At 40.6% G+C, this 25,032-nt stretch overlaps 1 protein-coding gene across 6 annotated transcripts in view; it reads right to left on the bottom strand.

The window, feature by feature from the left end:
• NOL4 (nucleolar protein 4) overlaps positions 1-25,032 on the bottom strand; it is a 215,726-nt gene that overhangs the window by 172,763 nt on the left and 17,931 nt on the right. For 3 of the 6 annotated variants that reach the window (XM_070421209.1, XM_070421205.1, XM_070421208.1), the window contains exons 2-3: positions 2,461-2,610; positions 1,471-1,511 (exon numbers count right to left, since the gene is read on the bottom strand). Coding sequence is in view for 3 of the 6 variants with exons in the window: in XM_070421204.1 (XP_070277305.1) it covers positions 2,461-2,610 (150 nt within the window). In the remaining 3 variants the exon portion in view is untranslated. The remainder of the gene's footprint in view (positions 1-1,470; positions 1,512-2,460; positions 2,611-25,032) is intronic. The other 3 variants (XM_070421204.1, XM_070421206.1, XM_070421207.1) reach the window with 1 other exon arrangement.

Raw genomic sequence — 25,032 nt, 5'->3', positions numbered from 1 at the left:
GTAAATAAAATGATCACTAAATCTACTGATAATATTAAGACAATCTGAGACGCTTTAATGATTAGTTGTATAAGTATGGTTTCTTGGCCATGTAGGAAAAGGAAGAAAAAAAAGGTCAATAAACATAATCATGCATGCTCTATGAGCTAATGAGTTAGAAGTAGAAAAAATCTTAAACTTAATGGAACCATTACAATTGCCATAGGTATCTAGCTAATCTACTAATAACTAGCCAATCCCAGTATTAGTATCGAGAACTCAACTCTGACCCAACACCACTCCATTTCAAATTGCATTTAGTTTTATGCTCCATTACTTGAACATTTATATTAATTTTTAACATTAGACTTAAGTTCACTGCAGAGTCAAGTACACAATTTTGCTGGTATTGTAGTAGGTGTTTTTTTTTTCTACGATGAGTTATTAGTCCACAAAATGGAAATGTTTCCTAATTAGGAATCTCTTTAGAGATACCAGAAGGTGATTGGTTAGGCCAAAAAAGAACCTTCATGATATTAGGAAAAGGTTGGAAATACTTTAGATGTGAAAATAAACAATAAATTTGGGAAAGAGAAAGATCTTCAAACAGAATATTCTCAATAGGGATTAGATCACGTTTTAGATGCTGCTTAGACTTTAAAAGTTGGTATCCTTACTCCAAATTGCAGAAAATGCCTTTATAATGTTAATGCAAAATAACGTATGTTAAAGCATGCTTACCGATATACTGAGAGTGTTTAGCATGCAGCATGGGAATGGATCAGATTCTCACATTTCATTTCAGAAAACAAAGGTGAGCTATTTGGGTCTGACTCATGTTCCCACTTTAGTTTAAGATCTCAATCTAGTGCATTGGAAAGATTAAATTGTTTTAAATTGCTTTTGGCATCTAATCAGATTTGGCTGCCACCCTCCTACAGACAATGAAACCACTCCTTTCTTGTTAGCTTTTCATTTAATACAATTAAACTGATGTATGTCTACCTTACAGAGTCCTATCAAGTTCAGGTAGTTATTTCATGAAAATAGGTTATCATAAGAGTACACAGTTAGTGACATTAGTAGATCAATAAACAATTATTTTCCTATGACCATCCAGAGATAAAAACCTGACTTAGGAGACAGGTGAAATGAGCATGTGCAGGAATATTAGTCGACATAAAAATATCCTAAAGAAGGTAGGTCACTGCTATTAGTCATGATAAGAGTACCTCCTGAGATATGTAAGTCAAAAGAAAGTTTATGTGGCAGAATTATGTGAGGAAAGTTATAATAGTGCCTGCCCACAAACCATGCAGTTTGGAAACAGCCAAGAAACAAAACCATAGAGAAGGAGAGATAAATACAACATGTATTAGGGGTTATTATTCAACTACACGGGTTCACTATGACCCTGGAAATATAGCAAAAAATAGTTATGGAAAAGAAGCTCTTTCTTACGCTCAATAGCTAATTTTCAAACATATGTACCTGTATCTGAAACTTTGAGCATTTCACACATTTTTCTGTATCTGAAAAAAAAATGGATCCAGACTGATATTGTGTATCAATAGAGCTGAAAACAGTTAATATAAAGGCAGCCAAAAGCAAAGTTCAATAAGAATTCTAAAAAAGCATATTCTTCTGATTGCTGATAAAGTACCTCTGACGTACACTTTGCTCATATTGGAAAAGAATAACTTACTGTTCCATTTTCCTAGAAAGGATGAAATATCTATATTAAGATGATTTTATAAACTTTTTAATTAAAAAAAGCTAGATTAAAGTGTCTAGATCAAACAGTAAGTAATAATTAGACCCTTTAGAAATAATATATTACTCCAGCTTGACAATATATATTTCAAAATCTAACAGTTAATTAAACCTTCTTTTCACATAATTTATGATATAAAAGTTATATATTATAACATTCAAAAATGTCCCAGGGCATTAAATCTATAAAAATAACACATATCTTTTAATAACCTATTCTGTAAGAAATGTATACCCTTTGGTACAATGTATTCATATAAGGAGACATTTAAAGAGTACATAAAATTTTCTTATCCATGTGATTATAAGCATTAAAGAGGAACTACCCAAACATATTAATATGATTTGAAGGGGAAGGAATCTTAAAACTGTAGTGGTAGTACCAATATTCAAAAGTTCCAGCCATATTATGATGCAGTGAATAAATAACATATTTGACTGGGACTCCCACATATTATGTATATTTAAAGACTACAATGAGACTCCTAGAGACAGGTTTAAGTTATATACAATAGACTGGTGAACACACGACCAAAACAGAACCAGTAATAATTAAATTATAGCTTAAAAGTTGGGTGTGACCATGAGATGGTCTAATTTATGTCGCAGATAGAATAGTTATCCTTCTTTAACCCCGTTTAATGAGCACGCCTAATACCGAATTTCAAAATGCACGCCTTGTCCTCTTGTCATGCCTTCGCAACCTACCGCTTTGTACGTTCTCTTCTGCCCAGCGTGCTTCCGAATTTGTTCTCCATTTGGCCCTGTCTCCACGTGCATGGAGTAGATGATGTCGAAGAAATCTTCGACCACGGCCACCCGCCGCAGGGACAGCTTCTCGTCCACCCCTACGCCATCCTGAAACAGAAGCAGAACAGCAGCACGAAATTAGTAAAAAAAAAAAAAAAAAAAAAAGCGTATTTAACACAGAGTGAACACAAAGTTGCTTCAACAAAAACATTTTCACACACTGAACCAGGGCATGTAGGTAACTTTCTCACTCACTGCACTGCACTGGGACACACACCAGGGCTCCAGGCCGAAGCCGTTTGCCCTGTGAGATGAGAGGGACAGGAAAATGGACTTTTTCCCTGTGTCCGGGCAGAACGGGCTAATTCTCACAGTGGCCCAGGCTCTCTCTTCAGCCTCAGGGGCAGACCCTGCCATTTGGCCCCCAGGCCTTCAGTCCACTCACACATTCACAAACACACAAACAGCGACAACAGAACATCTGGTGAAGCAAGTAATTTGTGAAAATCTGGGGCTGAAATAAATCTTTCATTTTATGTGTTGACTATTGAATAAATTCATTGTAATTATATAAAAATAGCACATTGGTAAACCAAATTATGAACCTTTAATCTGCAGCATTCTTTAATATCTTCTAAAGTGTTTGTTATGAACCATATTATTTTTTTTAAAAGGGAAACAACAAAATAACTTGTAAAAATTCAAACAAACAATATTTCTAGGAAAAGAAAGAAAATAGAACAAAGTAAAAGTAGCATAAAGAGAGAAATGAAGTATTTCAACCTAAAATAATACTTCAACCTAAAAAAAAAAGACTGTTTTGAGTGGCAACCCTCCAAAAATGCATTCATTTCGTACCAGCATTTCATTTGCAAAACTAGAGAAAATGTAATTCCACTTCTTTCCAAGATTGATGATTTACCCAAGAAAACAGTATTGAGGTCCAAGTTTATGCTTCTTCAATGAGAAGATAATTACAAGTGTTTACGGAGCATATTCATTCTCCTTCAGCACAAACAAAGGTCTGAGTCCCTAGGAGCCCTTGCCTTCGGCACAAAGAGGCCTGGGCAGCGCTGCCCGGCCATATGCTCAGGCTGCACGCGGCGCTGCACTTGTCAGATGCTGTCTGGCAGGAGGGGCTTCCACCGCCTCCTCCACGCCTGCTCTGCTGCTGCCCTGGAAGCACAAATCACTTTCCCTTTCAAGGTCCCGATTAACCACGCGTCATTGAGGCTGCTTGCTTCCCTGCTTTTCTTCTTAAATATATTTTTATTCACTTCAGAGAGGACGTGAGAGGGAGAGAGAGAGAGAGAGAAACATCAATGATGAGAGAGAATCATGGATCGGCTGCCTCCTCCACGCCCCACACTGCAGATCGAGCTTGCATCAGGGCATGTGCCCTGACCGGGAATCGAACCATGACCTCCTGGTTCATGGGTGGACGCTCAACCGCTTGGCCACGCCGACCGGGCTCCCCTGTTTTTTCAACATCTCACTGCACTAACATCTACTAACAGCTTATGGAGTAAACAAGGGCAAGGTAAAAACGAATTTTCTCTCCTTGAAAACAGGTTTATTTTTACGTAAATTTAGGGTTCATTTGAAGATTTAGTCAACTGAGCTATCTCCTTTGGTCGTCATTGTGGATAATGCAGTATTTGGCTGTGATTGAGCAGCACAAAGGCATGTTCTAGCGTTTTCCCTTAACGAACAGACACAATCATTAGCTGAAAGAGTAAAGTTACACCCGTAGTACTAAGAACCAGAGTGAGGCAAATAAAAATGAGTTTTAGAGATGCTAATATTCATTGAACACTCAATGATAACAAAATTAATAGGTCAAAAGACATATGGTGTTCATGGCTAATGGCCTATAATGCATGAGTATATTTGGAAAGAGATGCTAACAAAATAAAAATAATTTAAAGCCTTTACAGCTAAGAAACCAATCTTGTGAGTCATAATCCTGGGGGGCGGGGGGGGGGGGGTTTGAGGGAGGAGGGAGAGACATTTTTAGGAAAGCTCTGAGAGTAAGAATTGAGCTATGTGCATTTGACAACGAAGTAAAAATTATTGACCTAATTATAAGGCAAGGAATTAAAGCCTAGAAATAAAGGTTCTTTACTCTAAATTGATCAGAAGAGCTACAGTAGACTTTCTCTGAGAAGTAAATGTGAACATTAATTAATGAGATGTGGAAGTGAGATCTTGTCAAAACTATCACACTTCCCCGAGAATCTAAATGCATTCTGTGCCATGATTTATTGCTATTATTATTATTAATGTTACTGTCTCCTAGATTCACACTATCAAAGTCTGAATCAGTCTCTTATCTAGTAATCAAATAATTCTACCTATGAGCTAGCTCTCCAATCTACTCTCTCCCCTTTTTCTACTGGGCTCCTGACTAATGAACCCAGGAAGTGACCTTTGGAACCTCCACCAGAAATCACATATAGTGCATGTGCCAAATCTACTTTGGATGATGTGTGTGTAGTGTTAAAAGTCTTGTTTTGACTTGGTGAGGAAGAGTACTTTTATGGGTTAGCATTGCTTACAATGGGCTAAAAAATGTGAGGTGGCACATGTACTGAGTTTCTGCCAACCTTGGCTTAACTTTGGGAACAGCATTCTCTTTACCACTTTTCCACTAATTTCTCTCTATTCCAATGTGTCCTCAAATAGTCTAAATAATCTTCCTTGAAAATTATAACTATCTCTGAAACTAACATAATATTAAATGTTAACTGTAATTCAAAAATAAAAACATGGTAACTACATCAACTTAGGATTTATAAATTTGTACTAGACTCTCACACCTCTAAGATACAATTCACACTCCTTAATGTATTATACATTTAAATATTCTTGATCTGATTCCAATTTACTTACCACTACCCACCTTATCTCTTATCATTACAACACATTCTAATCACAATGAACTCAACTTTCCCTGAAATTTTTTATGAAGTTTCCATAAAACTTATGACTTCCCCATTAGAGTCTAAGCTTTCTGCAGGCAAAAACTGCATCTGTCTTTTTCACTGCTGCCATCACAAGAACATAGAATTGTACCAAGCAGAAAATAAATGGACCATAATTTTTGAGTAGATAAATCAGAAATCAATAAATGAATGTTCTCTGCTTTTCCCCTAGAACAGCGGTTCTCAACCTGTGGGTCGAGACCACTTTGGCGGTCAAACGACCCTTTCACAGGGATCTCCTAAGACCATCCTGCATATCAGATATTTACATGACGATTCATAACAGTAGCAACATTACAGTTATGAAGTAGCAACGAAAATAATTTTATGGTTGGGTCACAACATAAGGAACTGCATTTAGAAGGTTGAGAACCACTGCCCTAGAATATCTTTCAACTGGCAAATTCCTGTTCAGTCTTTGAAACCCATCTCACATGTCCAGTCTTCCATGAAGCATTGCCTGACTCCTTAAAGCTAAGCTACTCACTTATTTCCCTGTGCTTCTACCTCCCTTTGCTCATTCCAATTTTTAGCATTACATATTTTATTGTTTATTTCTTTTTTATAATATATACAGCGAAATGCTCAGATCTTAAGTATGTTGGTTCAGCCAGTTTAAGTAAATGTATCAAATAACATTTCCACCATCCCAGATAATCCTTTCATATTCTTTCTTAGTCAACTCCTTCAAAGCAATGACTGATGATTTCAACCCCCAGGATAGTATTTGCATATTCCAAACGTTTACATGCTGGGATCATAAAGTATGTACTTGTGTACTTCTGTGTCTCACTTTTCTCATTTAGTGTAATAATTTAGAGACTTATTCATGTTTTTGTGTGCATCAGAGTTTCATGCTTTTTACATCTGAATAATGTCCCATTGCATGGCTAAGTCACAATATGTCCATTTTCCTGTTGATGGGCATCTGGGTTGATTCCAGTTTGGCACTATTGTAGGGGGGAAAGGTGAACAGTTTGTATTTTAAATCATCTCATCACTGTAAGATCCTTACTCTGCACAATGAGCTCACCAGGAAAGGATGCTTAGTGATAATTATTGAGAAATGCTAATACCGGGAGTAGTCCTTGGTGTACAGTACTTGGTCAGTAAATATCCAATTAGAACATAATGTGTGTCTCTATAACCTGGATAATTTGTACAAACTCTTTGCCATGCAGTTGGCTCATGCTTATAGATATTGGGAAGAGATAGCACATTATGCCTCTTTGAAGTAAACTATCATATTCCATCATTTACTTGGGCAATTCCATTACATTTATTTGGCTTGATTTGGGGATTACTGGAACTTTGCATGGAATTTAGTAAGCACTCAACAAAGGTAAGTTGTTATTTTATTACTAGAGGCCCGATGTATGAAACTCATGCAAGAGTAGGCCTCTGCAGTCATGGCTGCCTGGATCCCTCCATCGCAGCTAAGGCAGCTACCTCGATCCCGCAGCTGCAGCCCCGGCTTCATCCCAGAAGGATGTCCAGTCTAATTAGCATATTATGCTTTTATTATTATAGACTAGAGGTCTGGTGCACAAAATTAGTGCACTTGAGCGGGGGGGGGGGGGGGGGTGTCCCTCAGCCCAGCCTGCACCCTCTCACAGTTCTGGAGTCCTCGGGGGATGTCCGACTGATGGTATAGGCCTGCTCCCTGACAGTCAGACATCCTTAGCGCTGTGGGAGAGCGCACTGACCACCAGGGGGCAGCTCCTGTGTTGAGCAGGATTGGGCCCAAACTGGCTCTCCGACATCCCCTGAGGGGTCCCAGATTGCGAGAGGGCACAGGCCAGACTGAGAGACCCCACCAGTGCACAATCAGGGCCAGGGAGGGCCGCAGGAGGTTGGCCAGCCAGAGAGGGGCCTTGGGAGGGCTCCAGGGCGTGTCCAGCCCATCTCGCTCAGTCCTGATCGGCCAGGCCCCAGCAGCAAGCTAACCTACCTGTCGGAGTGTCTGCCCCCTGGTGGTCAGTGCACATCATAGCAAATGGTCAACCAGTCTGCTGTCTGCCCCCTGGTGGTCAGTGCACGTCATAGCAAGCGGTTGAGCAGCCTTAGCATGTCATTAGCATACTACACTTTGATTGGTTGAATGGACGACTGGACACTTAACATATTAGGCTTTTATTATATAGGATAATGTGTGTCCTTCTAATGCCTGACTAAGCCTCTGACATAAAGAGACAGAGTTCTGGTGATAGTTCCCTAAAAGAAAAGTAAAGGGCACCCAGAAAAGCCAACACAATATTAAAGGAGAAGAGCAAAGTGAGAGGATTGACACTACCCAACTTCAAGATTTACTAAAAGCTACTGTAACCAAGACAGTGTCATACAGACAAAAGAACAGATGAATAGATCAATGCAACAGAATATGAAGTACATGAATAGACCCACATAAACATAAACTGGTCTTGACAAAGGGGCAAAGGCAATACAATGGATAAAGATAGTCTTTTCAACAACTGGTGCTAGGAAAATAGACATCTACATGCAACAAAAAGAGAAAGAATCTAGACACAGAGCTACACTCTTCATAAAGAGTGATTCAAAATGGAGCATAGCCCTAAATGTAAATATTCCAAACGATAAAAACTCCTAGAATACAGGAAAAATACCTCAATGAACTTGGGCATCACAATGATTTTTTTTTTTTGGTACAACACTGAGGGTACTATGGATGAAAAAAATAATTCATAGGCTGGACTTCATTATAATTAAAAAGTTCTGCTCTGTAAGAGACATGGTCAAGAGATTAAAAAGATAAGTCACACATGAGGAGAAAATATTTGCAAAAGATATATCTGATAAAAAATTATTATCCAAAATATACAAAGCCTTAAAATCCTACAATAAGAAAACAAAAGTCTGATTAAAAAATGGACAAAACATCTAAACAGATATCTCACTGAAGATGTACAAATGGAAATTAAGTATGTGAAAAGATGTTCTACTAATATGTCATCAGGAAATCGCAAATTAAAAAATGAAATACCACCACAAACACGAGTCATAATGTTTACAAAATACTGTGTTAAGACAGAGACTGTATCGTAATAAAAGGACCTCAAGATATTTAGATGGAAATGTATTTATCTCTCATCTAACAGTCCAGTGGGCTGGGGCGTAGCTCTGCTGTCAGAAACACATGAATGCCCAGGGCTCTCCAGACTTCACTATTTCCCATCCAGAAGTAAAAGTGAGAAAGTGCAGGAAATAAGTTGTGCTCGTCGTGCTTAAGGCCCACACTCAATCGCTGGGCCACACCGAGAGGCAAGGAAAGCTAGCAATGCAGTCCCGTGTCCCGCTGTGAGTCAGAGGAAGAAACCAATGAACATGAAGGACTAGCGGGAGCCTCCGCTTCATTTACTAGCCAGACCTGACAGAAACACAGGACATGTGCAAAGATACAAGGGAAAACGAGTAGAAAAATAGGCTTCACATTTACAAAGGACAGTAATATTTGGTAAAACAGGCAGTCAGTACTGGAAGATGAGAACCAATGGAAACGTAAGTTTGGAATTACTGAGGACTGGTTACTATGGAATGAGCAGGACATGAAAAAGACCACCACGCAGCAGCCAGGCCCAATTTTTCCCAACCTAAAGGGATTCTATCATTCTTGCCATGATTCACAATTCCATATCCATCTTTCTTTCCGAGCACTCAGAAAAAGAAAACTGAAATGACAAAATGCAGGCTTAAGGAAAGTATGTTTCAAAACAATCAGCAAGGAACAGGACATTCTTTCCACAAAGAGAATATACCAATATATTCACGGAGTAGCAACTGAAAATGCCTGTTTGCGAAAACGTTTCCAATGTCCGCCACCCTAAAGGTGAGCGTGTGCCCTTCCTCTTCTGGTTCTTAAACTTCCCGTCTGTTAGAAGTAAAGGCTGCGGAACTTCCCCCAAGTGACTCCATAAAAATCCTGTCAGGGAGCCCTAACCGGTTTGGCTCAGTCAATAAATCGTCGGCCTTCGGACTCAAGGGTCCCAGGTTCAATTCCGGTCAAGGGCATGTACCTGGGTTGCGGACACATCCCCAGTAGGAGATGTGCAGGAGGCAGCTGATCGATGTTTCTCTCTCATCGATGTTTCTAACTCTCTATCCCTTTCCCTTCCTCTCTGTAAAAAATCAATAAAATATATTTTAAAAAATCCTGTCAGTGAGATCTCAAGACCCTCATCATAACCAACGTCTTCTAACATCTATCGAGCACTCACATACACTGTGTAACATGCACGGTGTAACATGCACGATGTAACATGCACGGTGTAACATGCACGGTGTAACATGCACGGTGTAACATGCACTGTGTAACATGCACGGTGTAACATGCACGGTGTAACATGCACGGTGTAACATGCACTGCGCTATTTAACTCCTGCAAAGTCCCCAGAAGAGCAGAAAGGTTCAGCAATGTCCCAAATGACGCCGCTAGCAAGTTGTGGAGCTTGGCTATGAACCAAGGCAGCTTGATCCTCGCACCAGCTTATCCATGGTTGTCTGCATGCCCCTTGTCAGCTATCATGTAACTATCATGGAGAGTGAAAGTCAGAACAGAATAAGAAACTGGAAAGGAACATGGTTCAGTCAGGGGTGGGTTGAACTGAAGAGGCCTACTGGAAAGACAAGTGTCAAGGTCCACGAAGTAGCTAGAAATAGGGGTCTAGAGTTCAAGCAAAGTCTGCACAAGATAACACACACTAAAGAGACAAGAGAATGACAGGGCGTATGAAGCTATGGATGGGAATGTGAAGGCCCATGAAAATATGTAAGATGGATACGACAGAAAAGCAATATACAATAATAAAATTTTAAAAAAAGGAAAAGGAAAAAGTGAAAGACTGAGAAAGAGCTTTCGAAGAGGACAGAGAAATGCCAGGAGAGATGGGGAGATTTTCAAGGAAAAGGACAGGTTAGGTCAAGAGGGTCCAATTCTTAGCAGTGGGGTGACAGGTGAAAGGGAGAACCAGATTCCGTGCCTGGGGAACCCCGGAAACCTCTCGAAGAGGCTGCAGCCAAGTGATAGGACACTGAAGACAAGTGTGTCTCGCATTCTGAGCTTTCCCTGGGGCTTGGACGGTATAAAACTCTCCTAGTGGTTTTGAAAACCCCATGACACAGAAAATGTGGGGAAAACCCAAATTATTACCTATCTCACCCATCAGCTTTAGGAAAGGAATTGTTGTCCTGCATTGTTGGGGTTTTCTAAAGACATCGTATTAAAGTCAGCTGAAAAGGCTGGTCTATTCAAAATTGCAGAACTAAGGAAGGAAACTCATGATTATCAGTAGCAAAAGCTACAGGGAGCTCTCAGAGAATGAGAGCCGGGCCGTAGCCACAGTAAGCAGGCAGAAACTGAGAAGCAAGGGGCTGTGACCAATGTGGTTCACAGAGCCTGCCAGTAGGGCTGGCAACTCAAGGTCACAGATGCCTCAACCTGCTCTAATCGGGCAGTCCTTCCTGCTAAGTGCACTCATGTCTGTAGTCAGGAGAGATGCATCTTGCACTTAATCTTGAACCTGAGCTAAGTGTCAGTATTCTAGGCTACACCCTCCTACCCCAGTTCCAAGGCAGACCCAGGCTAAAATAACCCCCTTTGCAAAGCCAAAAATGGCTCTCAAACATGGAAGAAACAGAGCCCAGAAAAAAAGAGATTTTTAGCACTGGATTGACATATAGAGTTGGACACACACACACACACACACACACACACAAGGACGGGGCTCTGAGCAGGCCTTTTTTTTCTCTATTATGTCCCCCGATATTCCAACACATCTGACTTCACTCATTTGTCAGAAAGCAGCTCATTCCATCAAGAGGACATTCCTATAAAGAGTATCCATATCCTCTAAGTGAAAACAGGAATTCCACGCGTCTTCTGTAATGAAAAGGACACACAACTGGGAGCTCTTTCTGTTGGTCCTTAGATCTGGGCAGGACAGTGTCCTGCGGAGCTGGTGAGCTGCTTGCTAACAGGGGAGCCTGTGGCAGACACAGTGTAAAGGGAGCCACGTTTCCATCCTGCTCCGCGGTGAGTGGAAGACAGGCGCAGAGACAGAAATCTGGGTGGAAAGCCGAGCAAACAAAGGCGTGGGGGTGGGGGGAGGGGACCCGGGGTAACTTCTGGACACCTGCCCTCTCATTTCCTGTTTGTGGGAGGCGACAGGCGGCAGCTGCTGGTTGGGGCTCCTGGAGGAGCCGCTGGGGCAGAAGGGCTCTGGTTGCTGTTTCTACTCCAGCCCCTGCAGGAGCAGGAGCAGCAGCAGCAGCCAGTGCAGGCGAGGCTGCCCCAGCGTCTCCATGACAACCCAGGAGGGGTGGAGGGAAGAAAGGGGCCCTGCACCCCAAAGCCCCCGCCGCCTCCAGACCTCACTACCTGGCGCTGGCTCCGGGCTGGTCCTCCACCCACATGCCCCACGCCAGCCCCTCCACGCGCTCAGCCTCCGGTGTCCCTGGCCAACCGCACAGTTGCCCTGGCAACGTCAACGCCTGCAGGAGGCAGGCCAAGGCCCCAATCCATCTCCACCTTGAAGCGAGGCCGAGGCCAGGAGACCCCGCTGGATGGCACTCAGTTCCTCACTCCCTCTACGTCCCTACCCACTGAGCGGCACTTCTCGCCCACCTGGAGTGACCCCCAAGGGCTAGGACACCCACCGCGTCCTCTCCCTGCCCCTCTCCCCGCCCTTCCCTGGCGCGCAGGGTGGAGGGGCGGGCACCTCGGAGGAGGAGGAAGCGGCCAGTGCAGCCCAGGGCTCAGGGGACCCAGGCTTCCCGGGGAGACAGAGGGGCCTGGGGTGCAGGTATCAGCAGCGGGTCCTGCCACCCCAGCCAGCTACACCCTGTCCGGCAGAGGCGCCCCTAGCGGGCAATTCAGAATTGCATTCGGAAACTGGTTTCTCTCAGAGCCTGAAGGAACCGAACCGGTGTTTATTTACTGGAGCAAAACCAGCTCAGGCAGAGAAGGGCGGCGCTCCTGGCAGCGGAGTCCGTGGGGGCTGCCGCCTTGCTTTCAAAAGCATCAAAATGCGCCACGATTTTCAAAGAAAGAAACGCTGTTGTTCGGATGTAAACAAAGGGAAAGCCAGAGAAACTGCTGTTCATTCTCTAGTTGAAAATTTTTAGGACAGGTTTTCCAGTGTTTACAATGTGGATCTGTCCCCTTCTCGGACAATAATTAATATTCTGTTGCGATAGCCAGGACTTTCCATGATAAAAGCTTTTATTATTATCTTTTTAATAAGATCCACACAATTTGAACACAAATCATAAGCAATATATGTATTGCTGAATATACATTGTATCGTTGATTTTTCCAGACACATTTGGAGATGCTTGATAAGTAAGTGTATTGCTAAATGCTGACTTCCTGGTGCATTTGGCAAAGATAATATTTGACTGGGGGACATACATAGAGAAACAAAAAGTATTTGTCCATTAAAATTAGGTTTAATAGTTTGCTTAAGAAATTTTAAGGCCATTTTTACATATGTGTACATGTATACATTTGGGAACCAAGTAAATTTGGATCCTAAAACAAAGGATCTTTGAAAGAGCGTTTTGAGATTCTGTGTAAGCCTTAAAATGCAAACGGAAGCCCTACCAGATTGGGCCCTGGTGTCTGTGCACTGATATACTCAACGTTATAAGGCAGTTATTTCCCAAGATGATTTTTCTAAAGAATTCCATTTTAAATGTGATGTGCTGTAAGTAGGGGATTAATACAAACAATATGTCATTAATCATCTCCAAAACTGCCAAACTATTTCTATAACAGCAGAAATCTCCTATCTCCCTAAGAATATTACTCATGCCCTCAAATACCAAATTTGGTCCCTTTTTGACCATATTGAGTAAAGGCAAATGTACAGCATGTGCCACTTAAAGACTCGGACATGTTCCAAAAAATGTATCATTAACCAATTCTGTCATTGCGCGAACATCACAGAGTGACTTACAGGAACCTAGATGAGATGCCCTCCTACACACCGAGGCCATAGGGTATATAGCCTATTGTTCCTGGGCTAGAAGCCTCTACAGCATGTCACTGCACCAAACAACTCAGGATTAAAACGAGCACAAGAGCGAATGATGCAATCAAGAAAATGACGTGGTAAACACGAGATGTATGAGGCTGCTGTCTGCATAGCAGCATATGGTATTAGAACAAACTTTTTATAAGTATAAAGAGTGTGCTCTAAAATAACAATAAACATAGAGTAAGTATATGACTAGCAATATAGTTTTATTATCACTATCAAGTATAAGTACTGTGCATACTTGTATGTGCTATACTTCTATAGGACCTTCCTTCTGGAATCAAAGGTCTCAGTCTGTTGATGAATATAGGAATATGCAATCTTAATATCACCTGTCATTTTTTTAATATATCACTTTATTGTTGTTTTCTTTCAATCTGGATAGGGTATTCCTTGAGACAAAAAAACAATATTGTATTTAAAATTCCAATAATTTCTAACCTAGAATTTAATATATATGTATGTATATATACACACTGTACATATATATATTTTATATATACATATATATGTAATATATATAACATATTTTTCAAATTATTACAAATTATATTTTTACAACCTAGGTGAGGTTCTATTAAATACTTGAATTATTAAATATCTCTACTATATCATCACCTAGCATTATAATAGCAAATGACCTAAATATATTTTGGTAACTACATCAATCCTATATAATAAAAGCCTAATATGCTAAGTGTCCGGTCATCCGTTCAACCAATCAAAGCATAATATGCTAATGATGATATACTAAGGCTGCTCAACCACTCCCTATGATGTGCACTGACCACCAGGGGGCAGATAATCTACCAGTTGACCAGTTGCTATGACATTCACTGACTACCAGGGGGCAGACAGTCGACCAGTAGATTAGCTTGCTGCTGGGGTCTAGCTGATCAGGACTGAGTGAGACATGCCCTAGAGCCCTCCTGTGGTCCCTCCCTGGCTGGCCAACTTCCCTCGTCCCTCCCCAGCCCCGATCGTGCACGAGTGGGGTCCCTCGGCCTGGCCTGTGCCCTCTTGAAATCCGGGACCCCTCAGGGGATGTTGGAGAGCCAGTTTCGGCCCGATCCCACAGGCCAGGCTGAGGGACCCCACTAGTGCATGAATTCATGCACCAGGCCTCTAGTATATTAATATTAATCTATTAACTGATGTAATTTTGAAGTATCCATGTTTAAATGCTGATTAAAATAAGAAATTTTCATCTTCTAAATTAATTAAAATATTATTTTTAATTTTTTATGAGAATAAAGAATATTTTATAAATAGAAAATCAATTTCTCCTGTATCCACCAAATAAATACTGGAACACATTCAAAGACTATCTGCTTAAGTGGCACCAAATTACCAGCTTGCTCTGGGGCTCCACATATCTTGATCTATATTCAGAGTATTATATTAATTCTTGAGTGGCAATTCTTTGCCACACTCACAGATGTTACAAATGTATCAAAATCAAAAATTTGGCAGTGCCATGTGTTGTCTAAATGTGCTTTTACTAGGGGAAAAATTCATCCCAACACGGGTGATATGTTTTTAGCAATGTGAATGATAATATTTCAACTTCAATCATCATAACTGTTCACTACTTCTTCATTTGGGAACCTCCTTTTGATGTCAATTGAGGCTTCTTTACTGTTTTACTTAAAGTTTAAGAATTCCTAAATACCACATAATCTCACTCATTTGTGGAATATAGAGAACAACATAGACTGATGAACAGGGACAGACCCAAAGACAGAGAAACAGCGATCAGACTATCCATCCCCAGAGGGAAAGTAGGGGAGGGTGGGGTTAAGAGGAAGAGATCAACCAAAGGACTTGTATGCATGCATATAAGCCAAACCAACGGATTAAGCCTCGGACTGACCTGTTGGCAAAGTCACAAACAAGTCCCAGCTTAGAGGGCACAGTCCTCTTAAGCATAATTAGGCTTGACCTTATGACCTCCCTAGATCTTATCTGGGAAGCTAATGGGCTGAGGGAAGTGCAGCAAGAACAAGAACAAAAACAAGTGAAACTCACAAGAACAGTGTAACTATGGTCAAAACAAGTGAAACTCACAAGAACAGTGTAACTATGGAAACCACTACCTTGTTTACCTCTGACTATAAAATAAAGGCTCAGCTTGCCTCGGGATCTTTCTCTGTGGCCTCAGCCAGGCACAGGAAGATCCAGGGAGACTAAAGAGAGCTAGAGAGTTCTGAACGCTGTCTCCGTCAGTGTAAAACATTCTTCGCCGACTCCGTCCACACCTTTGGGAACCGCTGGACCCCGGCAAATGGACACGGACAACAGGGGGATGAGAGTATGAGTGGGGGGGGGGGGGGAGGTTGGGGGTTAATGAGGGGATGAGGACACATTTGTAATACCTTAACCAATAAAAAAAATTTTAAAAAAAAGTTTAAGAATTCCTTAGGAAACACAGGACCTCAAAGAGTGACTCAGAGCAGCTAATTGGTTCAGCGCCATTTCGCAACCAGAAAAGTGGACGATGGTTGGCCAGCTGCCCTGCATTATTCAGTGAGCAGTGTCCTACCAGTCTGCTTGCTCCTTTAGAGGGATCCTGAGCTAACTGCCCGCCTAACCCACACACTTGGGCAGGAAGCTCCAACTATACTATCCGAACTCAGTGTATGGAGGTGGCATCGACCAACACGGCAGCGTGAGGACCTCTGAAAAGATGCTCTTCCCAAAAGCAATGGAAAAAAGTGGTCAGAATCAACTTCCCCAAATCACCGGGCACTCATCAAAGCTTACAACAACCCTGTGAGCATGCATTAAAGAAAAAGACCTGCATCTTGGAAAGAACAGGAAACTGTATGGTGTTTTAACTGGCACTAGTTCCATCTCCTCCGGCGTTGCCCTGCAGTACCCTGGAAAAATCACAGCCCACATTATTAGTACAGCCTGGTCGGCATGAGAGAGAAAAGAATAAAACTGGAAGCTCTTCAAAGCCCGGGTACCAAAGTACAGCCGTATTCTTTCACCTGTCTGGCGGTTCTCAGGGAGATCCCATTTAGCAGGCTGTCTGAAGTCGACATGACTCAGAGCTCACCCAGTGTGAAAGCCTTCTTCCTGGGAGAATTTATGGAAAGCAATTATTAAAAAAAAAAATTTTCCCATTGCAGCTGCCTAAGACAGTGGGTAACATTTGAGTCAATATGTGACTCAGACTACACAAAAGCTTAAAAGTAAAAACTATCGAATGAGATGTCCATTGGGTATTGAAAGGCTCTGACATGTTGATGTGGGCATGCTCAGGGAAGGCCTACGAAAGCCTGATGTCTCACTTCTAACTGGCCTCCAGACCCTACAAAGACAAGGAGGTAAAGGTTAGGAAATGGTTGTCAGCTACATGGCTCAGGGTCAAAGGTTTGCCCTAACATAGAGAGCCCCTTAGCATATACTGGGACATGTACTGGTTCCAGAAATTTAAGAGAGTCATTCTTCAAAATTAGACTACTCATGCAGAGAAAAGACATCAGTGGCTACACATGACAAGCAATACAGACTTTACAGAATTAATTCAGAAAATTCATTAAACAAACAAACCAAAAACAATATAACTAATTGGCAGCAACAACAAAACCTGGAGAGAGAAAAAAAAATGTTCATTTCCAAAAATTCACACATCACGCTATTGAAAATATTCATTTTTCAATAATAAATTGAATGACAGATTCAAAGAAACAAAGTAGTACCCATACACAAGAGTAAAATCAATCAATAGAAAATATCTCAAAGGAAGCCCAATTGTTGGGATTTTCTAGATAAATTGTTTAAATCAGCTATTTAAATATGCACAAAGAGTTTAGGAACATCATATGTAAAGAACAAAAGAAAAGTCTGAAAACAATATCATACAAAACAGAAATATCAATAATGAGAAAAATTATTTTCTTAAGAAAGGACCAATATGAATTCTGAGTTTGAAAAGCAGAATCACTGAAATGAGCAATTCATGAAAGGGGCTCAGCAGAAGAGAGCAGAAGAAACAAAGGCAAAAGTTATTTGAGCAGAAGAAAGAATCAGTGAACCCAAAGTCAACTGAAATGATCCATTCTGAAAAGCAGAAACAAAATAAAGAAAAATGAATAGCACCTTAGAGATGTGTGGGGCACCAATGCATAATGAGCGTCCCAGGTTGAGAGAAGTGAGAAAGGAGCAGAAAAAACCATTTGGAAAAGAATGGGGAAAACTTCCCAAATTCAATGAAAATAATGAATCTACACATACAGAAAGCTCAATGAACTCCAAATAGGTTAGAATTATGAACTGATTAGTGTATGCCCATCTATAATAATAAAAAAAAACTAATATGCTAATTAGACCAATGGCGGAATGACCTTCCAGACGACCAGTGGGCAGAGCTGTGGGGCCACAAGGGCCAAGGCAGCTTGGGTGCGAGGGCTGAGCTCCTTGCACGAATTTCGTACATCGGGCCTCTAGTACTTCATATTTTGAAGCTGTAATCCCCAATGTGATGGTATTTGGAAATGGGGCTTTTGAAAAAGAATAAGCATGAGATGAGGTTACGAGGGTGGGAACTTGTGTTCCTTTTCCCACCAGGTGAGAACAGTGGCTAGGTGGCCACCTACAGTCTAGGAACATAGTTCTCAACAGAAACTGACTATGCTGATACCTGGATATTGGACTTCTAGCCTCCAAAACTTTGAACAAGTAATTATTGCTGCTTAAGCCACCAGACTGTAACATTTTGCTATGGCAGCCCAAGCAGCCAAAGACACCTAGATACTTCATCAAACTGCGGGCAGCTAAAGACAAAGGAAATATTGAAAGCAACAAGAGAGAAGCAACTCATCATTTGCAGAGACTCTCAGCATGATAAATAGTTGATTTTTAGTCAAAATCAGGGAGGCTTGAAAGCAGAAAGGCCAGAAACCATATGTTATAAGTGCTAAAGGAAAAAGAAAAAAAAAGTGTCAGTCAGAATTCTATATTCAGCAACACTTTTCTGATAAAGGTAACTATACAGATTAATATAAAAAGAGAAATAAATATAGCACAGTGTATTTTTTGTGTGAAATTTTTTTCTCCTACCTAATTTAAAACATAAATGTATAAAGCAATTATTAGAAATGTATGTTAATAGACACACAATGTATAAAGATTTAATTTGTAGCAATAAGAGCATAAGTGGTAGGGCTCTGTAGAAGCAAAGGTTTTGTATACTATTGAAATTCTGATGGTAAAAATCCTAGCTGGACTATTATATGTTAAGAAGTTGATGAAAATCTCCTAAGAAAATCTCCACTAAGAAAATTACTCAAAAATATATAGTAAAAGAAATAAAAAGAAAACTAAAAAGGTACATAAGAAAATAACCATTGAATACAAATGAAGACAGTGAGAAAGGAGAAACAAAAAACATGACAAATTGTAAACAAATAACTAATTAGTAAAAATAAGTTCTTCCTTATCAGTAATAACATCAAATGTAAATAGATTAAGTAGAACAATTTAAAAAACACATGGCAGAATAGATTTTAAAACATCCAGAAAAAATATCTATAAGAGGAACATTTTATGACACCAAATGTTGAAGGATAAAAAAATATACCATATAAACATAAAGCAAAGGAGAGGTGAAGGGGCTATAATAATATTTGACCAAGTAGATTTTAAGAAAAATTATTCCTAGAGACAAAGAATGATATCTTATAATTATAAAAATGTCAATCCTCAAGAATATATAATAATTAACAAATATACAATGAATAACAGAGCCACAAATACAAGAAGAAAAAACTGACAGAACTGAGGGGTGTAATAGACTTCAATACTCAACTTTGAAATAATGAATAAAACAACTAGACAGAAGAGCAGCAAAGAAATAGACAACTGGAACTACATTATAAACCAACTAAACCAGACAGACATCTGTAGAGCACTCTACCCAACAACAGCAGAAATACACATTCTTCTCAAGTTCATACATAATATTCTGCATTTTAGGCCATATGGTAGGCCTTGAAATGTGTTAACAAATGGAACAGAATTGAAATCATATAAGGTATATTCTAAAGTCACATATAGATAAATAATAAATCAATAACAAATAAAGTTGGAAAACTGACAAATCCGTGGAAAATAACCAGTGAGTCAATACTTTGAGATAAATAAAAAACAAAAACATCTATATATATAAAAGCCTAAGTAACTGTTATGACCTATCAACCAAACGACCAGTCAACCGGTCGCTATGATGCACACTGACCACTAGGGGGCAGATGCTTGATGCAGGAGCTGCCCCCTGGTGGTGAGTGCACTCCCACAGCCAATCTCACACAGCAGGCCAATCTTCTGCGGTCCCTCCCCCCAGCTGGCTAGCCCCGGTGGGCCTGATCAGGACTGGGCCAGATGGCTCCAATTGGCCCCAATTGCCAGGCAGGCCGAGGGACCCCACCTGTGCATGAATTCGTGCACCGGGCCTCTAGTCTATATATATAAAAGCCTAAGCGACCAAATAACTGAACAACTGGTTGACCGGTCACTATGACATGCACTGACCACCAGGGGGCAGACACTCAACGCAGGAGCTGCCCCCTGGTGGTCATTGTGCTCCCACAGCAGGAGCGCCACTCAACTGACTGACAGGCACCAGACACTGGGTTCATGACTGGCGAGTGCAGCTGCAGCAGCACGAGCCTCTCCCGCCTCCGCAGCAACGCTACTGAGCCGGCGGTGGTGGCAGGTTCAGCGGGGCCAGGATGAGTGGGAGCAGCATGGCACCTGGCCTGGGTTCAGGCTCCTCCCCGGCCACCTGCTGCTTTGCGCACTACTACATTCCTCGGAGGATATAGGACTGTCGGTTTTGGCCTAATTCCTACAGGTCAGCTGAAACAGGCAGTCTGACATCCCCCAAGGGGTCCCAGATTGTGAGAGGGTGCAGGCCAGGTTGAGGGACCCTACTGGTGCACGAATCTGTGCACTGGGCCTCTAGTAACATATAAAAACTTATGGAACACAGCAAAAGAAGTGCTTGAAGAAAATTTATCATGGTAATTGCTTACATTTAAAACATGGGTGGGGAACCTTTCTTCTGCCAAGGGCCATTCGGATATTTGCAACATCATTCGCAAGCCATACAAAATTATCAACTTAAAAAAGTAGCCTGCTCTATTTGGCCAAATATTTAATTAACTCACCCCAATGCCTTGGCAGGGCCAGACCAAATGATCTATCGGCCCTTATATGGACCGTGGGCTGCACGTTCACCCGATTTAAAAGAAGAAAATGAATAGCCTAATTTTCCACGAGGAGCTTAAAAAGACAAGCAAACTAAATGCAAGCCAGCATGAAACAATGAAATAAAGAATAAAACAACAAGAATCAATGAAATATAAAGTTGGCTCATGGAAAAGATAGAAAGCAAGGATGAATCTTTAGCTAGACTGACTAATTTCAAAAAGAGGAAAGATTCAGATCACTTAAATAAGGTATTTAAAAGGGAACATTACTCCCCACCTACATAAATAAAAAGGATTACAGCTGATTACAAAAGCAAATTAGGGAAGAGTGGTTTTTGTCTAAACATTGAACATACTAACTTTGCAAAGTAACTTAAAACTTTGGCTCAGTGCTAACTGCTAAATTTCTCTGAATGAGAAAATAATTTCTACCATTACTATTATTGTTATCATAACATTATAATATTATACAATATTATGTATATTATAGTATATATGTCTAGACAATATATATCTTATTATATATTTATATATAATAGCATGTTATAATTATATTTCTAAGAAGAACATTCCAATTAAAAATTTACTAACATATGCCCAGCTGGTGTGGTTCTGTGGTTGAGCATCAACCTATGAACCAGGAGGTCATGGTTGGATTCCCAGTCAGGGCACATGCTCAGGCTGTGGGCTCAATCCCAGTGTGGGGCGTCCAGGAGGGAGCCAATCAACAATTCTCTCTCATCATTGATGTTTCTATCTCTCTCTCCCTCTCCCTTCCACTCTGAAAGCAATAATAAAATATATTTTAAAAATATATGTACTAATATAATGGAAAGTGGGCAAGCAACATGAAGATAAGTCAAGAGCATCTATATAAGGATAACTAATACTTGCATGCTATTTGCATTACTTTGATATTTCACCCCAAATGTCAGTAAAATCTACAACAAAGAGAGAGAACATGGAGTGAGGCAGGTGGCAGTAAGGAATTCAAGGAAGAGCCTGAATTTCATGTTTGGGTGATTTCAGTCTGATGACACAGCAAGAGCCACAAGGGACAGAGTGAATAACATGAATTCTGAAAAAATAAATAAATTTTTTATTTTATCAGATAAAAAAATGACATGGCAGCCTTAGCTGGTTTGGCTCAGTGAATAGAGCATCAGCCTGCGGACTAAAGGGTCCTGGGTTTTATTCTGGTCAAGAGCACATGCCAGGGTTGTGAGCTCGATCTCCAGTGGGGGGCATGCAGGCAGCAGCCAATCAGTGATTCCCTCTCGTCATTGATGTTTCTCTCTCTCCCTCTCCCTTCCTCTCTGAAATCAATAAAAATATATATATTTTTAAAATTACATGGCAATAAAAGTCCCTCACGAATTCTCAGAAATTTGGGGCGAGCATTTGACTTTTCAAATTTTAGAATGGAGGCTCAAACCAATCTCCTTTAGATGGGGAGGGGAATGAATATCTAGCTGATATAAAGGTTGTCTATGTGATTTACGGAGTAATCAAATGGCCCACTGTCAAACTCTTTATGAAAATAAACCACAAGAAACCAAATGTTTGCATAAACAAATGTGAAGAAAACACAGAAGTAATAAATTGATGGGACTGCAATTAGGAAAAGGAAAAGTTAGGGTTCAAAGGTAATCAGTAGAAATCTCTGTGGAGGCAAAACATTATCTCAGATTAGGGGTTCACATTTTTCTTTCCTGGCATCTCACCCACTCACTATACTGACTGTCTATTTTGTCCCTGGTTAAGGATTTCAGTTACCTCATGCTCTTCTATCTTTCCAATTATCAGTTCATTTCTCAGTCTCGCTTGCCTTCATACACCCAGACCCCATGGGAAACAATGTCTAACTTAAAATCTGGATAACTTTCAAGAACTATGAAGGATCTGAGATTCTGCCCTTCTTGCAAGCTAACAATTTAGCTCCTCTCTCTCTGCCTCAAAAGACCTAAAATGTCATCTGTTTAGTCTAGAACATATACATATATTTTTATTTTACACTTATGCCTAATATGATGTGACAACTAACAGTCCTTTGATCAGAAAAATATTTTCCCTTTACTTCAGATTAGTTACTAGGCTTATAAATAGTTTCACAATCCTATATAATAACAGGCTAATATGCAAATTGACCAAATGGCGGAATGATAGGTCACTATGATGCACACTGGCCACCAGGGGGAGCTGCCCCCTGGTAGTCAGTGTGCTCCCACAGGGGGAGTGCCGCTCAGCCAGAAGCCCTGAGCCGGGCTCGTGGCTGGGGAGCACAGCGGAGGTGGCGCTAAGGATGTCTGACTGCCGACTAAGGCCAGCTCCCCTGAGGCTCCTGGACTGCGAGAGGGTGCAGGCCATGCTGAGGGCCCCCCCCACCCCAAGTGCACGAATTTTGTGCACCAGGCCTCTAGTGTTATCAGAAACAACCAAGCTTGTTTGGCAAAGATATCTTCAGTTTTAGAAAACGTCACATAACTTTTTGGCCTTGCCTTACAATAATGATTTATTTTATTACAGAAACTGCTGTTTTACTCTTGCTCAAAAGACAGTTTTGATTGCTTTATAAATACATCAGAGTGTTTTCTTTTTTGGAAATCAAAGCAAAAAATTTCGTGTCAAGTGCTGTTTGATAGCTTTACTATTGCCAATGTCAAGGAAAAGAGGATGCATACATGCACAGTCAAAAACCAAATTTTCACATATTTATCATTATATTTTCTATGTAACTTTACTTTTTGGGTATCTGGGTGGAAATACTACGCATGAAAGTCCATTTATCCTGACACATGTATACCCGTATTCTCTATTTTGTTCACTTCGTTGTGTTACATTATTTTTTATGTTTTAACGCATCTAATTTCCCTGGTCCTCTATGGTGAATTCAGGATGTCATGCAATATGTCAATATGTAAATTTCACAAATATAAACCACATATAAAATTACATTAGTCAACCTGATGTGTTCCCTCCTTGTCAACCAAAACCAAGTGACCGGTACTGCCCTCAGAGTCCTTCAGCAACAGGGATAGAACAGCCATGCACCACTATTGGAATGGAAGTGAGAATGTCTAAGAACAGAATCCTTTGACTATCACACACCTAGCATAGCTGAGGACTGGTACATGCCCAGCAAAAGTTCACTGGACTTAAGTGTGCATATTTCTCTTGTCCTTTTCTTTACTCACCTTAACATCCTTTTGAGTCCACCAAGTTCGCAACTTGTATAAGCACGACTTGCAAACCAGTTTGGACTTCTCTGAATTGTTCACTCTTTATTGCTAATTCCTTGCTAGAAATTTCTCACTTATGTGTTAAAAATATTTAAGTTTCCTATTTCCAAAACAAACACCTCACATGTTCTACATACATCAGACACAAATCTGCCTCAAGTCTCCCCAGCTGCCTGTACCCCCATTGCACTAATAATCCAGGCTCAACCTCTGAGTCTATTTCTTCGTCCTCCCTCACCCACGGTGAATATATTAAAGCCCTATTATCCTTTTAAAAACATGTTTAGTTGCAATCCTATGTAATAAAAGCGTAATATGCTAAGTGTCCGACCGTTCATGCGCCCGTTTGTTCAACCATTCCACCAGTTGCTATGATGCACACTGACCACCAGGGGGCAGACGCTCCAACCAGTAGGTAAGCATGCTGCTGGGGTCCGGCCTATTGGGACTGGGTGAGTCCTCCTGTGGTCCCTCCCCAGCTGGCCAACCTCCCGTGGTCCCTCCCGGGCCGGACTGTGAGAGGGCAGAGGCCAGGCCGAGGGACCCTACTGGTGCCACAGGCCTCTAGTCTAAACATAACTATAAAGAAAATAAACATGTTTTAAAAGGATAATAGGGCTTATTGTAAGAGCAGTTTTTGAATAAGACTGTAGATTATTTTTGCATGTAATTAATAAAGATTACACACCTAAATGCAAATATATTTTAAAGATCTAAGACTTGACATACAGATATTTAACTGACTCCAACCTAATTAATTCAAATTAATAGAAGTTTACAGTGAAAAGGGGATTTTCAAGTGACTTACCAGATTCTTGTGATTACAGGTTTGTGTAAAATCTTACAAATAATATTGAAAATGACACTTTATCAGAAATTATTGGAAGAGTTTTTATTAAATACTAAAACATGACTGCATCCTTTTTCTCAATTGCAAATTTTATGAATTTTATTTCTGACCTGCATATGCCCTTTCTAATTACTCTTTCTTAAAGCTGAACTTAATAAAAAGAATAATCTAAGGATGAGTCACAAATAC

This window comes from Myotis yumanensis, unplaced genomic scaffold, assembly GCF_028538775.1.
Source record: "Myotis yumanensis isolate MYYU_CA2020_CCGP unplaced genomic scaffold, mMyoYum1.0.hap1 SCAF_7, whole genome shotgun sequence".
In the NCBI taxonomy this organism is placed as follows: Eukaryota; Metazoa; Chordata; class Mammalia; order Chiroptera; family Vespertilionidae; genus Myotis; species Myotis yumanensis.
Note: the sequence above shows the minus strand (reverse complement) of the source record. Positions and strands in the feature narration are given on the sequence as shown.